The following is an 18,723-nucleotide window of genomic DNA, read 5'->3' on the forward strand; positions in this document are numbered from 1 at the left end:
CAGGTAAAGTGTGAAAGACTCAAAATTCAGCAAAAGGACTTCCAGCACATCAAAAATAAAATCAGCTCTGAACCAACTTTTCTGCAAATTCTAGTCATGTGAATGTATGATGTAGAGAACAAGATAATTTACAGACAAACAGGAGCCGAGCTTCGAGGGGAATAGTTTAATTTACGTGCCGTGGACAGGCGCGTTGGTTAAATAGGCTTGAAGGAAGTGAAGTGTCACTCAACGCCTCTCAGGCTTGAAATAGCTTAAGCAGCAGAGCGCATGATTGTAGATGCAGGGTGAAGAGGTTCAGGCACCTCTCTTTCCTCACTCACTTTTCAGCCAACGAAATCAAAGAACATTTACGAGGGAAAATGTTTTCATGGCAGCTCAAAATTTCATCTGATTCGTCTAGATACATTTTAACTTAGGCCTGCAAAACCCACCTGATGTAACAATACCACAATACTACACATTTACTTGTTTGTTTGTAACCTAAAAATACTCGGATTCCACATGCCGCTTTAATGCCTGTTGAGCTTTTTCCCCTCTGGCATAATCTCTCATCCACCATCCATCATGTCTGTGGTTAAACTCTGCTCTCATCAAGCCCCAGACAAACAATTCAGTTCGGAAGTCAAGGAACTTGTGACTTGAATCACGTATTCCAGGTGACCTTTCTGTAGACCCCGTAACCAAAACAATCATAAACATTCAGATAGTTTGAAGGGAAACACACACATGGGACAAACATGCCTTGTCTCCAAACCAGTAATTGACAGTGCATGATGTCTCACACTGTGCTGGCTCTGAAGAGACATGTTTACAGAATGAGCTACTAAACTTGCAAATCATTCAAAAACAAGGCTTTAGTGTAATTCAAGACTTATTAATGTAGTTCCAGAGAGAATCAAAATGATTTTATATGATTTAGTGTTTGTGAATTTAGCAGCATTTGACAGATCACATTTTCTCTGACCGTTTTATTTGACCTTGGCGCCTGGCGGCTGACCTCTTATCTCACTTGTCTCGTTTCCTTTTTGGCCTCCTGACTCACTGGCAGCAGTCAGACCAACTTTAATTATAGCCACCACAGCATTCCTTCCCAACAGAATAGGGAGAGATAGATAGAGAAGCCAAAGGAGGCCAAGGGAGGGCAAGTGTGAGCGATATAGAGGAATATACAAAAATAGAGATAGAAGGTCCAGGATGGTTAAAGATAGACAGCAATGCCTGTTGTATGATTTCATATCACTGGGATGCAGAGGCAAGCCATCTCATTACGCCATTGTGACCTGCTTATAAATCCGCTGCTGTGTCTTGACATTTGTCTTTATCTTTCCCTAATGGTAAGACAGAACAGCGACCATGGGCCAGAAGCTGGAGAAGCTGTCGGAGAAGGATGAAGAGTCACTGGATAATTCAGATTGGTCCGAGCAAACCGGAGAGACACAACAGTCAGAGATTGCCGGACAAGATGAGAACAGAGATCAGGACAGTGGCAGTTTTGTGAATACGCAGAGTATTTGTGGGATTAGCGGGATCGGTGTCTCTTCCCGCCTGGCCACAGGGCACACAGGGGAGCACACAGTCACTTCTGCACGCACAGACCCCCAAACTGGGCAGCCAATCAGGCCTCTAGGTCAGCAAGAGCACCCTTTGAACACCAGGGGAGAGTGGGTGGGTGGAGACAGGGAGAGCCAGAGTGCCACTCGAACTACAGAGTCAAAAACTATCCTGAGCCCAAAGGAGTTCAGACAAACCTCAGGTTCTGAGAAAAAGGCTGTGGCCTATACAAGGACTACAGCTATGGAGGAGCAAGGAAATGGAAAGAAATCTGAAACTGGCCGTAACTGGTCAGGTCCTGACACTCATTTCAGAAGTCTAACAGCCTCTAACGAGGAAGACTTTGTGGTGCTTGAGAAGGATGAGACTTGGATGTCATCTGATGGGGAAAATTCGATCACTTTTGGCAACAGATTAAAAACAGAGAATCCTCAATCATCTATTAAAAGGAGAGTTGAGGAAGACACTTCTGCTACCTACAGTGACGATAACCTTCCACAACCCTCCAGGAACACCCTTCAAGAAAAGGGTTATGAGAAGAAAAGCAGAAGAAAACCGGATACTCATTTTGTTACGACTGACGCTGTGGAAGCACATGCTGGGAGTTCATCCAGAGCTAGTTTTGAAAGGGAAAAGGGTCAACATTTGCCTGAAGTGACAGGCAGCAGGTGTCGGCTAAAAGGAGCCAGTCATGTTGAAGCTGCTCACGCTGAGACAACTGGTAGAGGAAAAGTGGATAGGGAGCGAAACATGAATGACCACAGTAAGGGGCAAGTTTCTCATCGGTCAACACAGAACAACAGCAGCGTGGTGAAAAGAATGAGAAAGGGTGGTGATGATTCAGAGAACATGCTTGATGAAGCAGTCCAGATGATTAAACCACAGGAGCTGGGTGAGGAGAGAGAGATGGAGTCAAATTGGGAACCATGCTTGCAAAAAGTCGAATCTAAAAATCAAGATATGAGAAACCCTAATTCAGGGTTTCTTGCACAAAATACCCAAGTAGGAGTGGATCTGTCCCATCAGAGAAGTTTTGCTAGTGCTGTCTCTAAGAGGGCTAAAGCAGGTACTCTTAGTTCAGGTACCATGAAAGAGGGTGGCCAAGCGCGTGATCGAGCAGCCGACTCTCACCCTTTGAATGCTAAGACGCCTAGCTCTGAAGTACCACAACTGCAAGACAAGCCCTCATTTACATTGGAACAATGCGATTTGATTCCTCTGCCAGGAAATGACGTCTGTGGTGGACAGTTGCAAGTCGCAAGCTTAAAGAGGGAGAGTGAGCTGGTTTGCTTCTCGGCTGTCATCACACCTCCACCTCTAACTCATGTGTTACCTAAAAGAGACACATCAGTAGCAACGCAACCCAGTACAAGTACAGTCAATTCAGAGATGGTGCCAGAGGCTACGCCCGCCTCATGTGTTCCTGCAGAGGAATCTATTCCAAAAGAAAAACCTAAAGTCAAAGGTCCACCTCCACCTGTCGCCAAAAAACCTAAAAACCCATTTATAAAGCTCAAAACTAGACAATTAATGTCTACTGATGTGCAAAGAAGAGGCAAAGATCATCTGCGTTCTGAGGAGAAGGTCAAGAGGAGACACACTTTTCATTTTAACAAAGACCTTCCATACAACGCTCGACCTAATCAGGACATGTGCTTGCTGTGGGACGAAAGGGGCACTTACACTGTTCCACCCAACATACGTCGACTGTCAGTTGACCTTGGCCCTTGGGAACACCTGTCACTCAGACACATGGACGATCACTACGGAGATATGGTCGACTTTGACTATTGTGTACGTATGGCAAAACTATCTCCAGATGAAGAGCCAACAAACCTGGACATGTTGCAGAGAAGAACATTCCTGGAGAGACGATCTAGGTTTAAAAACTCACCTCCGCCTGTTGCGAAAAAGCCCCCAAATTCTTTTTCGTCCACAGAGACACTTCACACATCCGAGGTAAAACCAGACAATGAAATGCAAAGACCAAAACCTGATTCTTCAGGGAAAAGAGAAATCAACCCTGAGCTCCTAAAAGTCAGATCACAGGTCTGCAATGAAGACCATGGCAACTATGGTAACCATAAAGCAGTAACTGACCATAGGAGTAATAGACATGGAGTAGATGACAGTGAGATCAGTTCCTTCAGGCCTGTAGCTGAAATCATCAAGGAAACAAACCAAATGCAGAGACATCAGGGCCGCGTAAAACCTGAAGGGCCCAAAGCTCAGGTTCGGGTGGCAGAGCAGAGCCCAAGTGTGAAAGTATCCCAGATGAAGAACACCTTTGATGTCCCAAAGAAATCCAAAGAGAGACCACAAGAAGCTCAGCCATCTCCAAAGAAAGGTATGTTGTTTGGCTTATAGATGCTTGAAAACATCAATTCTGTCTTTTTTTATGATCCAACAGTTTGTCAAAGCATTCATTCATGAATAAGTACATGTGTTAATTTAGGATTCGAAGGTACTTTCCAAGCTGCATACCATACACTGCCATGTGAGAAACTCTTCATTTTAAATTTAATAATGTTCATGTTTTAACTTTACTAGATTTAAACAATTTTTCCATTTGTGTATAAAACCCATTACAAAACTAATCTGACAAACTCTAAACATAAATGGTTAAGATATGTTTGAAGATACATAAAAATACTCTCCTTGGAATAATAATTTGTGTCTAATATGGTTTTCCACAAAAAAAAGTTCAGTTAACTTGTTAAAAAATCTTAAAATCTACTCCTTATCCCTTTTTTGAAAAATCCAAAATCTATGAATATGGAAATAATGTTCATTTTCAAAACATTTAACTTCACTGTTCTTCACTATTCTCACTATATGTGCACTGGAGGTTTCAAATTTCCACATCATATTTGTGTAAGTTGCATACTGGACAACGATTGGCTCCAAACTAGTTGTGATGTCACAAATCATGGTCACAGGTCATTGTTGTTCCCAAGAAGCAAAAAAATTCAAATTATTATTAATGCAAAATAATATTTTTGCTGATTTAAAGATATTCTTGTGGCAGTAACATTAGTATTGTTATTATTGGTAGTAGCTAGTTCTGTTTTTGCAGGTATTTTTGTTAAAAATTGTACTTTATTGAAAGCAACCGATGTGTTCATGCTCAATAGAAAAAGTCAACAGCTCTAACAGTAACATACCAACAGGATCCAAGTCGAGTTACGTAATATACAACATCTACACTTTTAAGTGTACTTCTATCAAGAGGCTTGTTTCTTCCTGTCTGGTTGGAAGGATAATTCAATATAAAACAGAACAACCTTTCATATGGCTGAACTGTGATTTAGAAGCATTTAACTTTATGATTGTTAAAGACAAAAAAAAGGAAAGTTTCATCTCCCTATCGTTTCAACTAGTTAATCCTCTAACCAAGGACCCTGCTGGGTTTTAATCTCGGCCCTGGTCTGTGTGCAGTTCAGATGTTCTCCTCAGGGTGTGTTAACCCACAGTCCAAACACATGTAGCTCAGGGTGAACTGGAGGCTACAAATTACTCCGAGGTGTAAATGTGAGTATTAATATGTTTGTCTACCTTAGTAAGCCCTGTAGCATTCTTGGGAAGGGTCCAAGGTGTCTCCCCGCCTTCTGCAGATTCATTCTGGGATAGACTCCAAACCGGTTGTCCTTATAGGCAGGTAAAGAAATAATAAATTAACAAATTAATCCTCTTACTTTCTTCTCATCTCCCATTCACTGATCTGGATTTAAACTAGATAATCATACTTATGCATCTAAGGAAAGTGTTCTGTTAGATTTAGATTAGATTAGATTAGATTAGATTAGATTAGATTAAAAGATTATGCAATTATCACTCAGTTACTCACAAAATATGACAAATAGATGTCTTTAAAAAGAACCAGAAACCTGGAGTCTTACATTATAGTTTGACAAAACAATCCCAACTCAAAGTCCACTCACTAGGTTTTTTCCGGATCTTTCAGCTGTATCACGCTTCCTCTCAGTTGTCATGGAGATAAATCTGTTGATATGCAAACTCATTAGGCATCAATTCACACTGAGTCAGACTGCAGAATAACCTTTACATGCGAGTCCCCGAGGAGTGCAAATGTGTTTTGAGACAACATAATTATTTATTAATTAAAGGCAAACAGAGGGTTAACAGCTTGTGATGTGTGGCTGTATCACAGTCTGGGAGGTTTCTTTATTGTGTCAAGACAAGACAGGATAGGATGGGGTGGGATGGGACAGAGGGGGGAAGGGAGGGACCCTGATTTTAAAAAAAAACAAAATGTTGTAGGCTATGAATGCGCACAGCAAAATGCACAAAATAAATTGTCTGGACTTTATTTCAAAACACATGAGGATACACAGCAAGAACCCCCCACCCCCCCAGTTGTCCAGCAGCCCCCCCATCCCCATTCACAGCCTTGGGTAATGAAATCTGACTTTTCGTTTGCGCATGTGCCGTAGCCGGTCGTCAGCGTACCCTATTGAATTTAATAACGATGAGAATAGGCGATTGCTAGTCTTCCGCAGGTGAGGAGCGGACAAGAGATGCTCTATTTGTCAACTGGCATCCTGAAATACTACTACATCTAAAACGCTGCCTCCGGGCCACACATTTGCAGCCAGGAGGGGGAACAGCACAGCGGCTGAGCTTTTTTTGTGTGTGTATGTGTGTGTGTGGAGACAAGGGATACTAGAGCAACGTCCTGCAGGATAAGGGCGCGCCTAAACTACCACATTCATGTGTTGTGATTGATTGCCCCCCCCGTGCTTACGAAAATCTTGCATAGATTTAGGAGGTAAGAAAGCCTGAAAAGTCTCTTTGCATTGTGCATTTTGCATGTGGTCGGTCGGGGCTGTGCAGCATCCTTTTAAGCTCGCTGGATGGGTTTGAGAATGGGAGCAGCCTAAAAAACCTTGGGTGGAAATATCTGCACTTGCGTCAGCTGGCAGCGGTCCACCGCAGCTAGCAGGTTAGCAGCTAAGCTAGCTCGCTATCCTGAGGAAACACACCGGCAGGCTAGTTCATAGAAAAATAACACATTTTACTCTAAGTGGGCAGCTATGTGTGGATATAACACATGCAACCTATGGCTACTTGTGTGGTATTTTACAGAAAAATGTTTAAAAACAGCCCCCTCGGGTAGCCGCCTCCTCCTCGCTCGCTGTGTCCGTGTCAGACGCTGCTGAAGACGGGGACCATCCTCCGGGCAGTGCGGCGGAACACTGGCTACGATTATCGCCACCATCATCTCCAACGTTATATCTCATTTAATTATCATATCTCATTTTTACGAACCCTAAACATTACAATAACCATTTCCCCCCTCCCCCGTCAGGCTTTGTGGCGTTTTCAAGTGATGGTCACATCTGGGGCGTACTCACCAAAATACAAATCTGCACACTCGATCCACCCCCCCCCTTGTTTCCGTTAGCAAAGTTATCTTTAAAGCTTTCCCACACTCTGTTATGAAATTAGTGGCGAGATAGTTTTATAAATGACAGCCCAGTCTCATTATTTTGCTCTCATTAGTTTGCAGCTGCTTGTTTCAAGAGGGGAGGAGGGGACACGCCGAGCTGTGTGGTAACATCAGCTAACCATTGTTAGCACAGTGCAGCTGTTTCCACCTCCTTTTGAATAAGACAAAATGGGTATCATGAGTCTTATTCAAAAACAATTTAAATACCGGTATTATGATAAGCTGAAGCTGAAATAAAGTGATAGTGATTGCATCTGTGGTGGTGTTGTGCACACCCATGTATTGTCCAGACAGTCAGTGAGGCCAGACTCCTGCAGGCAGCAGTTTTATATCAAAGAAGCCCGTCAAATTCACTTTCAGCTTACACTAATGTCTTAGCCTTGGTCTGCTGTAACTATTGATTGTATACACATACTCAATGGCTGTAACAAGGCCTAGCACTGAATGCAGCTAGCTGCTAGTAGCCAAGCCAGCATCATGATGCTCAGATATGTGCTGCTGTTTTAATAGTGATCTGGTTTAAAGGCAGATAGAAGCATGTTATAATGAATGGCATCAGCTAAAGCCTACAGGGGATGAAGCAGCTCCTCTTGTCAGATGCATATTTAGAGTGAGGGCTGCTGCTCTTGAATGAAGCACTAATATTGGCTGAGGGAACATGCTGTTCTGGTCGGCTGTAAACTGTAGTCCTGTGCTGGCCAGGCATTATGCTGCCCTGCAGCAGCGTGATCAGTGTTTACGGCTCTGTGGGATATTGTGATATGAATCAAAGCATATGTAGGGTGAGTATTTGATTCATAAAAACGGACGTGTGCAGCAATCCACTTGGAAACTGACCAGTTTTTCCTCATATCTCAGTCTCAGATGAAATTATAGTTATAGATGAAGAGGAAAATGGCCTTTATGTCTACATGTACTTGTATGCTGCTGTGTATATGTGCTGTTGTGATAAGAGGACAAATCACTCTCTGCAATCTAAGTAGTATTGCTATAAGTTGTGAGCCTGTATGTGTATGTGTGTGGTAGCACTAGCAGCACTCCTTTCTTAAAGGAAAAGCTCATTTGTTTCCACATTTTAAGAAAGACTTGTTCAGTTAACCAAGTATACTGGCATAAACTAAATCTAAGTTTTAAAAAAAATAGGAATAAAAAATTTAAAGACACAAAACCCAAAACTAAACTAGAATCACCTGTAAAATGAACTAAAATTTAAAAAAATAAACATGTATCTACATTGAACTATATGCACTGTTTACATCTGGTTTGTTGTGTCATGATTTGGCATGAAAACTCTCTAAAGTTTACTAAATACTCATTTTTGTCCACTTTTTTTTTCTTTCTTCAATTTAAAACCCTTACATACCCCCACAGGTGTTCTCACTTTGTCTGGCTGATAAGATCTCCTGCTCAGGTTGAAGTTGGGCACCCAATATGCACCCAACTTCTGTAATAATTATAAAGATGTACAAAAAGTAGTCATAACAAAGTAAATAAAAAGTTGTCCTGCTATAATGGGCGCAACAGAACTAACAAGAGAGCGAGACACATGTCAGTCAGTCACAGTCTGTACACCCACACAGGCCTGAGGTGGTCTGATCAGGCCAAATAACTAAAAAAAAACACCTGTGTGGGTGTCTAATTGGCGTGTATTTTGCTGAATATTTATATAGTACATCATTCATAAATATTGAAAACTATGCACTTACTTAAAAACCAAACCTGACATTCAAATACAGATTGACAAGTCAAAATTTATTTGATCCAAGAGGCAGTGACACATTTTCAAAATCCGTGACTGAATGTGAAGGAGCAGGTGGTCTGGTGTGATGACGGATCTGTGGATCACTGGAGAAAAATCCTGCAGCCTGAAGAAACGGCTCAGCATGTTGCTTCAGACTGGCAGTTTAATTACCACCCTGAGACACTGTATTTTCCAGATAATTACACTGCAAAGCGTTTTCACTTAAATGATGAAAAACCTGCCTCAGGAATCTTAAGACTTGAGTTTTCAGAATTACAACAGACAACGATGAGATAAATCAACTTTCTGGAGAAATTCCACTGTGTTTGGTCCTCATATTTTGGCTGCAGATCAGATCTATCCATCTCCAAATCTGTCAGGATGCCAACAGTAGAATCTGTGTCTACACTTGATGAATGACTTCCCTTGAAACTGGAAACAGATATGAGAGAAGGAAGAGGGGAACATGTTTAAGGGTGTACTGAGACACGATATGATCATTAAATGCTTCATTTTTACTGTATCCATATCAGTAAACCTTAAAATATGGTGTGTTGCCACTAAATACAGCCTAAATAATATATTAATGACCACTAAAACATCTAGTTGCAGTACATTGGGAGTGCTCTCCAGTTTAAATGACACCCATACACTTAAAAAAATGGATGTAGTGAAATTAACAGTATACTGTCTGCTTCTAATTGGATTCACTTGAAATGGTGAAGCATATTTCTTCTGGCCTACATTTTAATTAGTTTGAAAAAGTTCTTAGTTGAAAGTCTAATGAGCCACAGCGCCACTGAGTTGAAAAAAAAAAGAGTTGTTAGATGGCATTAAGAAATATCTACAATATGAACCCAAAAAAGAGTGAACTGCCTCTGTCGCCTAATCAGGCTGTTCACATTACTCGATCGACAGAAAATGAACTAATTTGCTAAACGATAAATCATTTTGAGTAACTTTTTTTTTTTTAGAAAACATACTAAACTTTTCTGGTATTGGTATTAAAAGTGAATATTTTCTGGTTTGTTTTGTCTTACAGTTTATGATAGTAAACTGAATATCTTTTGGTTGTTGAATGTTGGTCGGGACAAAACAAGACATCTGAGGTTGCGCTTTGGGAAACAGTGATAAACATTTTCACCTTTTCTGACATCTTTTAGACAAAACAGCTTATCAGTTAATTGAGAAGATAATCGACAGATTAATCGATAATGAAAATAAAGATTAGTTGCAGCCCTAGTTCAAATACACCTTTATACCTACACCTTAACATATATAAACAAAATGGAGAACCTACAGAGCTTGTTCAGGGAGGAGGCATTAAAATTGTGTCACAATATTGATTTCTTGACTTAAATCATACGTTCATATAGGGAAGGGAAATTCACTAAACACCCTCTGAGTATGTTTATTACATATTGTTGGAAACTTCTATTTTTCCAACTACTCCCACAATGTTACTCATATGGTTTGCAATATTTGTATCTTTCCTTTTGGATGATGTAATAAGATGTCCAACCTGACTGATTCTCATTTATCGTACTTTCCCTGCTAGTTAATGACCCATTTTTCTTGTTATATGTTAGGTTAAAATGTAAAATGATTTTGATATCTGACAGAACTTGGCGTTACAACAGCCTGGAAGATTTTCTCAGATATAAGGAAGTAAACACAGCTGGAGGAAAATCTGTCACTTGTACAGTTTACCTCAGATGTTTGCCAGTAGGTGGAGCTGCTTTATTTCCTTTGCATGCACAGGAACAAACTCAGTCACAGTTAATAAACATAATCTCAGATCAGACAGACCAAGTTGGCAGTAAACCAAACTTACCCCAAGGTTTCCTCAGCATGCACAGTTCCACATTTCTGAAATTAGGACACTTGTGGGCATAAACGCTAAAACACTCATGAGCTCTGACTCACCGTGCGCTCTTATTTCTCTCTGCAGATATGTTGCGGCGAGTTGTGCGACAGAGCAAGTTCCGTCACGTCTTCGGTCAGGCCCTGAGGAACGACCAGTGTTACGATGACATCCGTGTCTCCAGGGTCACATGGGACAGCTCCTTCTGTGCCGTGAACCCCAAGTTTGTTGCCATCATCATCGAGGCCAGTGGGGGCGGAGCCTTTCTTGTCCTTCCTCTACAAAAGGTGAGCGCTCCTCCGTCACCTCCTTCTTGTTTCAGTTAAGAGATGAAAAAGATCTTTTGAAGGCCCATTTCAGAAGAGCTGTGAGATCTATGTTTGCATTAAGTATCAGACAACCAAGTATTTCTAGAGGAAGGGGTTATTAAAGATCAAATGTTATTGCCACTTAGCATTTGAATAAACATTGATGTATTTGCATGATGAATCAGCTGCATGAAGTTGAGACAATACTCACATTAGTACTCAAGCATGGGTTGATCTACTCAGTTTGGTCCTTGGCTGTTAAATGGTAAAGTTGCACCTCTACATACAACCATCAACCGTTACACTTTCATTAGGAACGCTGACAGTTGCCCTCTTGACCCGTCTGATGATGATGCTAATGCTCACACGTCTTTCCCATTGAACACATTGTCATTACAGCCACTAAGTGTGCAATTTTTTGTTTGATTATGGCATCTTTATAATTAAGGCTGGGCAATCTGTCGATATTATAACGATATTGTGATATGAGACTAGATTTTGTCCCGTATCACGATATATTTTGGATATCGTGATATCGTGATGTGGCAAGTGTTGTTTTTTGTTGGTTTTAAAGGCTGCATAGCTGTTCTATTACTGATGATTATTTATCAAAAATATCATTGTGTAAATATTTTGTGAAAGCACCAATAGTCATCCCTACAATATTGTCACAATATTGATATCAAGGTACTGGGTCAAAAATATCGTGATATTTGATTTTGTCCTTATCGCCCAGCCATGTTTATAATTCGGGTGGCAAGTTTTTGATCCAAAAGCCAAAGTCAGAAATGTTCTACACAAAGTGTGAGAGAGTGTGTAAAGCATACCCAGAGGAGCAAGGCTGTATCATCATATAATAGCATTCAGAGCTTATAGCACTTCAGTTCTATAGTATAGGTTTGTTCTTAGTCACCAGACCTTCAGCGCTCTGCTGCTGTGACCCTGTCCTACTGTTCGTCCCTGAGGCTCTCATCTATAGTAAAAACCAGAGATAATCAATGTTTCAATCTGCCTGATAGTAAAGGCTTCTGATGTATGCCTCATTGAACATGATACTCACGGAGGGGGTGGGTGCTGTGCTATTATTTTAGGGCACTGGGTTAATTAAATTTATATTCACTCACTGTATAATGTTCTGCCTCAAGAGAAGCTGCTAGTTCAGTGTTTGCATGTAAAGATCTCTTTTTGCTGATTTCACAATGTTCGATTTCATTTTAGCCAGTAAAGCAACTAAATAATTAAATGTAGCATGAAGTCAGCTGTTTAATGTTTGATGACGATGGTAATAGAAGAGTGAAGAAAAGTCTTGTAGTCACACAAAGGACTAAATATACAAACTTTGATAGAACACAGGATAGTTAAATGAGCTCCGTCCGTCAGTCATTTTCATATCTATCCAGCAGATATCACCTAACTGAACTTTATTGCTCTGCTTCAGCTCACACTCTTCCGCCCCTTTGTAACAAAGTTGTCTTCTGTCTCGTAGACCGGCCGTATAGACAAGGTCTACCCTACAGTATGCGGTCACACGGGCCCAGTGCTGGACATCGACTGGTGTCCTCACAATGACCTTGTCATCGCCAGCGGCTCAGAGGACTGCACAGTCATGGTAAGGACGCGCTTAATCTCTAAAGGATCACATGAGTTTTTCCTTGTTTATTAAGTACTTATTTAATCAATTACACTACAACCCGACATCTCTTGATCTGACGTCTTGGACATGATGTGCTGTAATGAATAAATACAATTTTTTAGGTTTGGTTATTTTTACTGTAGCGTTTTCAAACTATTTTGAACAATAACTGTATTTGTTATAACAATACAAACAACAAAAACTGTTTTTGTAAGTATGAATAACTCAATATCACAAATATTATTGTGATATTTTTATTTTTTGTTGCATGATCCAAAAGAATCTGAAGAATTTATTCACTTGAAACAAAATTGTTGACAAATTTGAAAGGTGAGGTTGAATATGGGAATGGACCAAATAACAGTAAGATGTAAAACAAACACACATTAATTTATTATCTGTTAATGGTGTGTATCTTTTTTATTTATTATTTTGTGCATATTTTTATTGTATTTCTTATTATTTGACTGAGAGATGCACATAAGATTTCCAATGCCCTTGTATACTTGTACCTGAGCAAATGGCAAATAGTCTTGAATCGTGAACACGATAGATTATATTCTGGTACCTTTTCAAAGCACAAGTTACATGTTAAATGTTTGTTGAATTTAATATATATTCACCACTTATTGAGGCAGTAATTTGTAATGTTTTTGAGCAAGTATCCTGTCCAGCATCTTTTAGTAAGTGCAGATATGCGTCTATTTTTTGATTTTTGCCAGAGCTGTTTTCCTTTGTTTATCAGATGGATTATGTATATCACCTGCAGGAACACTCAGCTTTAATCTGCTGTATTTCCGTCATCTACTCTTTAGTATCAGTACTGTAATTTTCTGTGTTTCTTATGTAACTTTTCTTTTTCTCTGACTCAGGTTTGGCAGATCCCTGAGAACGGACTGGAGAATCCCCTCTCAGAGCCAGTGGTGGTGTTAGAGGGCCACTCTAAGAGGGTCGGCATCGTGTCTTGGCATCCCACCGCTCGCAACGTTCTCCTCAGTGCAGGTAACTCTTCAAGCCTCTGGTACACCCTCATGCCCTCAAAGTATAATAATGACGTCTGTTTAGGTAATTGGTCTGCCATTTGTCCACTGTGCACAGCTGAGCTCCAAATCTGACCAATTATCTCACAGTTTGCCTTCTGTTGTGTTGCTTTGTGTGATGTAAAGTGCTTAAAATAAACTTGGACATGGAGGTGGGTGCACTCAGCCTGTGTTGTGTGTGTGTGTGTGTGTCCATTTTAGGGTGTGACAACCAGATCATCATCTGGAATGTGGGCACGGGAGAGGCCATGATCAACCTGGAGGACATGCACCCCGATGTTATCTTTAGTATCAGCTGGAGCCGCAATGGCAGCCTACTCTGCACCGCCTGCAAGGACAAGAAGGTTCGCGTCATCGACCCCCGTAAAAAGAAGATTGTGGCGGTAAGTTAAAACGTCGAGGGGCTTTGGGGCTGGGACGCTTGACATGTGGAATAATCTTTCCCCGAATCACCCACAGAGCCTGCAAACACTGCTGCCCAATTTCACAAGTATGTTTCTGCTTTTAGGAGAAGGACAAAGCCCACGAGGGAGCTCGGCCAATGAGAGCGATCTTTTTAGCAGACGGAAACATTTTCACCACTGGATTCAGCCGCATGAGCGAGCGCCAGCTAGCCCTGTGGAAAACTGTATGTCACTGTAGTGAATATCATTTGATCTGTAACACTGATACATCACACACACACACACATTATAGTAATTTTGAACTTTTATAGAACCTTGTTTTGTACATTTTCCTGCCTGTGATGTAAGTCAAAATATAATCTTCACCAGTTCTTCCTGTGTGGAAAACATGCAGTTGTGCTTTTTTCTCTGTGCCACTTGAGTGTGCAACAACTCAGCTCCAGTAGGTGGCGTTGAACACAAAGAGCAACATGAAACCTGTGAGGAGTCATTGTTATATGTTTGCTGAATACGATTTGCTCCTGTTTGTTTGCCAGGAGCAACTAATACAGACAGTCAGCAATTATTGGACTTAAATCACAGCCAGTAAATTATACAACTCAAGATTCTAGCAAAGTTTAAAATCAAATGCCGTATTTTCTCTCACCAGGAAAACATGGACGAGCCAATATGTGTCCAAGAGATGGACTCCAGTAATGGAGTTCTGCTGCCCTTTTATGACCCCGACACCAATATAGTCTACCTGTGTGGAAAGGTGAGCAAGGCTTATAATAAAGAAATTCCTGTTTTTTTTAGCCATACGCATATAGATTCACAGCCTCACTTTAAGCTGTGACCTTGTGTCCTCAGGGTGACAGCAGCATTCGGTACTTTGAGATCACCGACGAGGCGCCGTATGTTCACTACCTCAACACCTTTTCCACCAAGGAGCCTCAGAGGGGCATGGGATACATGCCCAAGAGGGGGCTGGATGTCAACAAATGTGAAATCGCAAGGTATGGCAGACATCATGTTTTATTTTTTACCTTTGTCCATGTAGTATGTGCTCCTGTGGATTCTGGAGCAAATATATCACTGAATTACTCTGAAAAATACTCTGATTACTTAAAAAATAACTAAATAACAAATGCTACTAATGTATACATTTAAGCAATGGACTTTCGGATAAAAATAAAGGTTAAATTAATAGAACTGTTATGTCTGAGCAGCTGTTTTTATATGTTTTAAAACTGAAATGCTTTGTATGATGATAATAATATTAATATCCCATGAATCCTCTCTATAGGTTTTACAAATTACATGAGAGAAAATGTGAACCAATCATCATGACAGTCCCACGTAAGGTAAGTCTGTGTTTGACATCTAATAATAACTACACTGGTGTTGCATTGCTGCTATAAAGACCTTCATGACATTCCCTGCGTCCTCTCCACCTCCCCAGTCTGACCTGTTCCAGGACGACCTGTATCCAGACACTGCCGGCCCCGATCCCACCCTGGAGGCAGAGGAGTGGTTCGCCGGGAAGAACGGAGGCCCCATCCTGATCTCGCTCAAAGATGGCTACGTCTCCACGAAGAACCGGGATCTGAAAGTGGTCAAAACAAACGTCCTGGAGACCAAGCCAGCCACAAAAGCAGAGAAAATGCCAACTGTCCAGAAGCAAGCATCTCCACAGCCCTCAGTAGTGAGTGTTGGGACATATTTACCTTTTATTTTTGTTTACAGATGATTCTTTTTACTCCCCACCATAACTAGACTCTTTATATAAAGTAGGATAGATTAACATTTCTGTTCTCTCTGCATTGTAATAATTCACACTTTTCAGACTTGCACATGTTTTGTGCTGACATTTGGACTTTCCCGATTCGCAGTAATTATTATGGTTGGAACAACTTTGAAAAGTTATGAATCAGCACATATTTTGGTATTTGGGTCACAATTCAGTCTGTTTTTGGTAAAGCCAGGAAAAAAATGTTAACTGCTGTAACATCTCTGTTCATTTTGCCAGGAATAACAACAGATTTATTTTTGACATATGAGACAAATAACTTGTAAAATCTTCTGTAAGACCTCTTAAAAGAGGTCTTTTAAGAATCATATGAAATGTGAAAAGAACCATGTCGAGCTAACTTCCTCCTCGCTTTCTGAGCAGAAAATGGAAGACAAACTGGAAGAGGTACTCCGAGAGTTCAAGTCACTCAGGGACCGTGTCATCCTTCAAGACCGTCGAATCGCCAGACTGGAAGAGCAGGTTGCCAAGGTTGCCATGTAAGACGCGGCCCCTTCCCAGGACCGTTCATTTGTTTTGGAGAGAGTCGAACAGACGGGGTCAGCCACGGCCAAATTCTGAAGATTCGGCTTCATTCAGCTTGGCGTCATCCCCCCCACGCGATGATATCAAGCTTACATTCCAAGATGAACTTTTATTTTTCCTCATCAAGCCTCCTGTTTCACACTTTGCCCCGACACACACACACACAAACACACACAAACACACACGCAGAGAAAAGGAAAAACTCTTGCAGCTCATGTACCCGTTTGAAGAAAAGACATTTTTGTTGAAGGAAAAGTCTTAACTTTTTTTTTTTGTTTGTTTGTTTCAAATTGTGGTAAAAACATTCTCATGTGAAGTTTGTACTTACTACTCAAAAACTGTATGTAGCATCAGTATTTCCATTTTTTTTCTTTTTTGTGTTGCCAAATATGAGTCGTGTGCGGTTTTTATGCACTGCTTTTACATTTATTTTCTCTCCTGTTGTACATTCCAGTCACAACCCGGTAGAATAACTTAGTCAAGCAGGATTTTTTTAAACAATAGCTGTTGAACTCGTTTTCTCCTCCCACCAGTTTGCTCATTGATAACCATCAAATTTATGAATGTGGAAGAATTCCTTCTAAAATGTTTTATTCCTGTTCTTCTGGGCTTGAAATTAAACATTGAGTTTTATGGGGAGGGGAGGGGGGTGGGGTTGCATCTCTGGTGTAAATGTTGTGCAAATGTAGTGGTGCCTCTTGTCACTGTTTAGGGTCAAAACTACCCTCTCCGGTGCATATTTGGTGTTGGGAAGGGACCACTCACCCAGCTTGTGTTTCACTGAACCCCTGAAAAACAGTTCTGTGCACATAATAAAGATTTTACACACGAAAACCTCCATTTTTCCTCCCGTGCTTTGTCTTTTTTTGACTTCTGTCAACCTCTGAGTCAAGTGTGGTGTTCATTGTGTCAGTGGGAGTGTTATATTTACTCAGGTTCACTAGTAACATCAGATATGGATTTGAAATCTTAGCGAGTTACACAGTGAAGAAAAACAAAGTTGAACTTTTCAGGCCCTTTTAAAAACATCTCTGCTGGAGGAGTACTGTATATCTGAACTGTCATCAGTTAGCATGAGGTGCCAAGAAAGATTCGATGAAGTACTTTTACTTCTCCACAACTTTGAGGTACTTTACTTGGGAACTTCCATTTTACTTCCATTATATTTTATTCTTCCAATCCACTACATTTCAGAGGTAAAAACTATACTTTTTACTCAACTACACTTACTTGACGACTGTAATTAATAAGTTGCACTGCAGGTTAATATTTTAAACACAAAATATATCATCAATGTGTATAATACAAAGTATAATACCATAAGTTTTATTATTGATAAATCTATCAACTATTTTCTCAATTAATTGCTTAGTCCATGAAAACATTTTATAGAGCATAGTGAAAAAAGAAAAAAAAAAAAGCCCAGAAGACGAAGACAACATACACATTCACATTGAGGAAACTGAGTGTACTTGTGGTCATTTAAATGCTGATCCGATGATCTTGGCTCTTCTGTTGTGGTAAATAAATATTTTGTTTTAGTGTGAGGTCTACTTCAGTTTTTTATGAGATCTTGGCTGATATTTATTTTACGTAATGCATACGCACTTTACCTCAACCAGTCTCATTTAACACTTATGTTATTGATTTCCTACATTTCCCAGAATTCATTTATTCAACACTTTGCACGTTACATGCAGGTGGAGCAATTGTGACTCTTTATTGGTGGACGCTTCCCTGATATCCAACAGTTTTTCATTAAGGTTCTTCTCAGTCTTGTGTATACGAGGCCCCGTTTTATTCTGTTTTCATGACTTTCTTTACAAATGTAGTGTAGCTCAGGATAAAAATGTATGTTTTTCATTATATTTTGCAAAAAGACAGAACAGAAACATGATGGACAATGAAATACTGTGGTAACCACAATACTGTTAAAATCAAATTTTCAGAATGAACCTTATAATCAGGGCCGTAGACAGGATTTAAAAAACCCTCAGGTCCAGGAGTTTTCTCCACTCAGCCAAGAATTACATCAAGGAAAGTTGTTGTATTTATTTGTTTATGGATCGTTCTTGGCCTGACAGCCAAATTTAATCGGTAGTCCAACAAACATGGTATCCACCTTGTAACACCATACCATGTATCATTTTAAATGATAAAACTGCACTCCTCATCCCCAAATTTGCAGAAAAATAACAGACGACATGACGTCTGTGACCTCAATAGTAGCTATGGCCCTGTGTATGTAATATACACTTTATTCTTACAAGTCTCCATCACATATACAAGAAATACTTTAATTAAAAGTCATTGCATCATCAGATTAAAACTTAAAGCAGTAAATATAGATGGAATAGAGCAATAAACTGTATATATACTTGTGCCAAAGTCATTT

General features: G+C 40.3%; 2 protein-coding genes across 4 annotated transcripts in view; one reads left to right on the plus strand and one right to left on the minus strand.

Moving 5' to 3' along the window:
- Positions 1 to 9,711, minus strand: part of LOC137171343 (uncharacterized) — a 34,094-nt gene extending 24,383 nt beyond the window's left edge. For both annotated transcript variants that reach the window (XM_067575308.1, XM_067575307.1), the window contains exons 1-3: positions 6,930 to 9,711; positions 5,496 to 5,556; positions 5,110 to 5,201 (exon numbers count right to left, since the gene is read on the minus strand). The gene's annotated coding sequence lies outside the window, so the exon portion shown is untranslated. The remainder of the gene's footprint in view (positions 1 to 5,109; positions 5,202 to 5,495; positions 5,557 to 6,929) is intronic.
- Positions 1,355 to 17,166, plus strand: coro1cb (coronin, actin binding protein, 1Cb). Of its 2 annotated transcripts, none has more exons than XM_067575301.1 (11): positions 1,355 to 3,901; positions 10,717 to 10,916; positions 12,424 to 12,546; positions 13,443 to 13,572; positions 13,812 to 13,993; positions 14,119 to 14,238; positions 14,664 to 14,768; positions 14,864 to 15,009; positions 15,300 to 15,357; positions 15,456 to 15,698; positions 16,167 to 17,166. In XM_067575301.1, exons 1-11 carry the CDS (start codon positions 1,357 to 1,359, stop codon positions 16,284 to 16,286), a joined length of 3,972 nt encoding a protein of 1,323 aa, XP_067431402.1. In that variant the 5' UTR covers positions 1,355 to 1,356; the 3' UTR covers positions 16,287 to 17,166. The 2 variants fall into 2 exon arrangements, with proteins under 2 accessions (XP_067431402.1, XP_067431403.1); XM_067575302.1 differs by lacking the exon at positions 1,355 to 3,901 and adding an exon at positions 6,081 to 6,343.
- The last annotated feature ends 1,557 nt before the right edge of the window (positions 17,167 to 18,723 follow it).

This window comes from Thunnus thynnus, chromosome 19, assembly GCF_963924715.1.
Source record: "Thunnus thynnus chromosome 19, fThuThy2.1, whole genome shotgun sequence".
Lineage (NCBI taxonomy): Eukaryota > Metazoa > Chordata > Actinopteri > Scombriformes > Scombridae > Thunnus > Thunnus thynnus.

Excerpts from the sequence above, each read along its gene's own strand:
- coro1cb (XM_067575301.1), top strand. The coding sequence starts at position 1,357 with ATGGGCCAGAAGCTGGAGAAGCTGTCGGAGAAGGATGAAGAGTCACTG. Across the intron at positions 3,902-10,716 it reads TCAGCCATCTCCAAAGAAAG|ATATGTTGCGGCGAGTTGTG; the intron begins GTATGTTGTTTG and ends TTCTCTCTGCAG. Across the intron at positions 13,573-13,811 it reads CAACGTTCTCCTCAGTGCAG|GGTGTGACAACCAGATCATC; the intron begins GTAACTCTTCAA and ends TGTCCATTTTAG.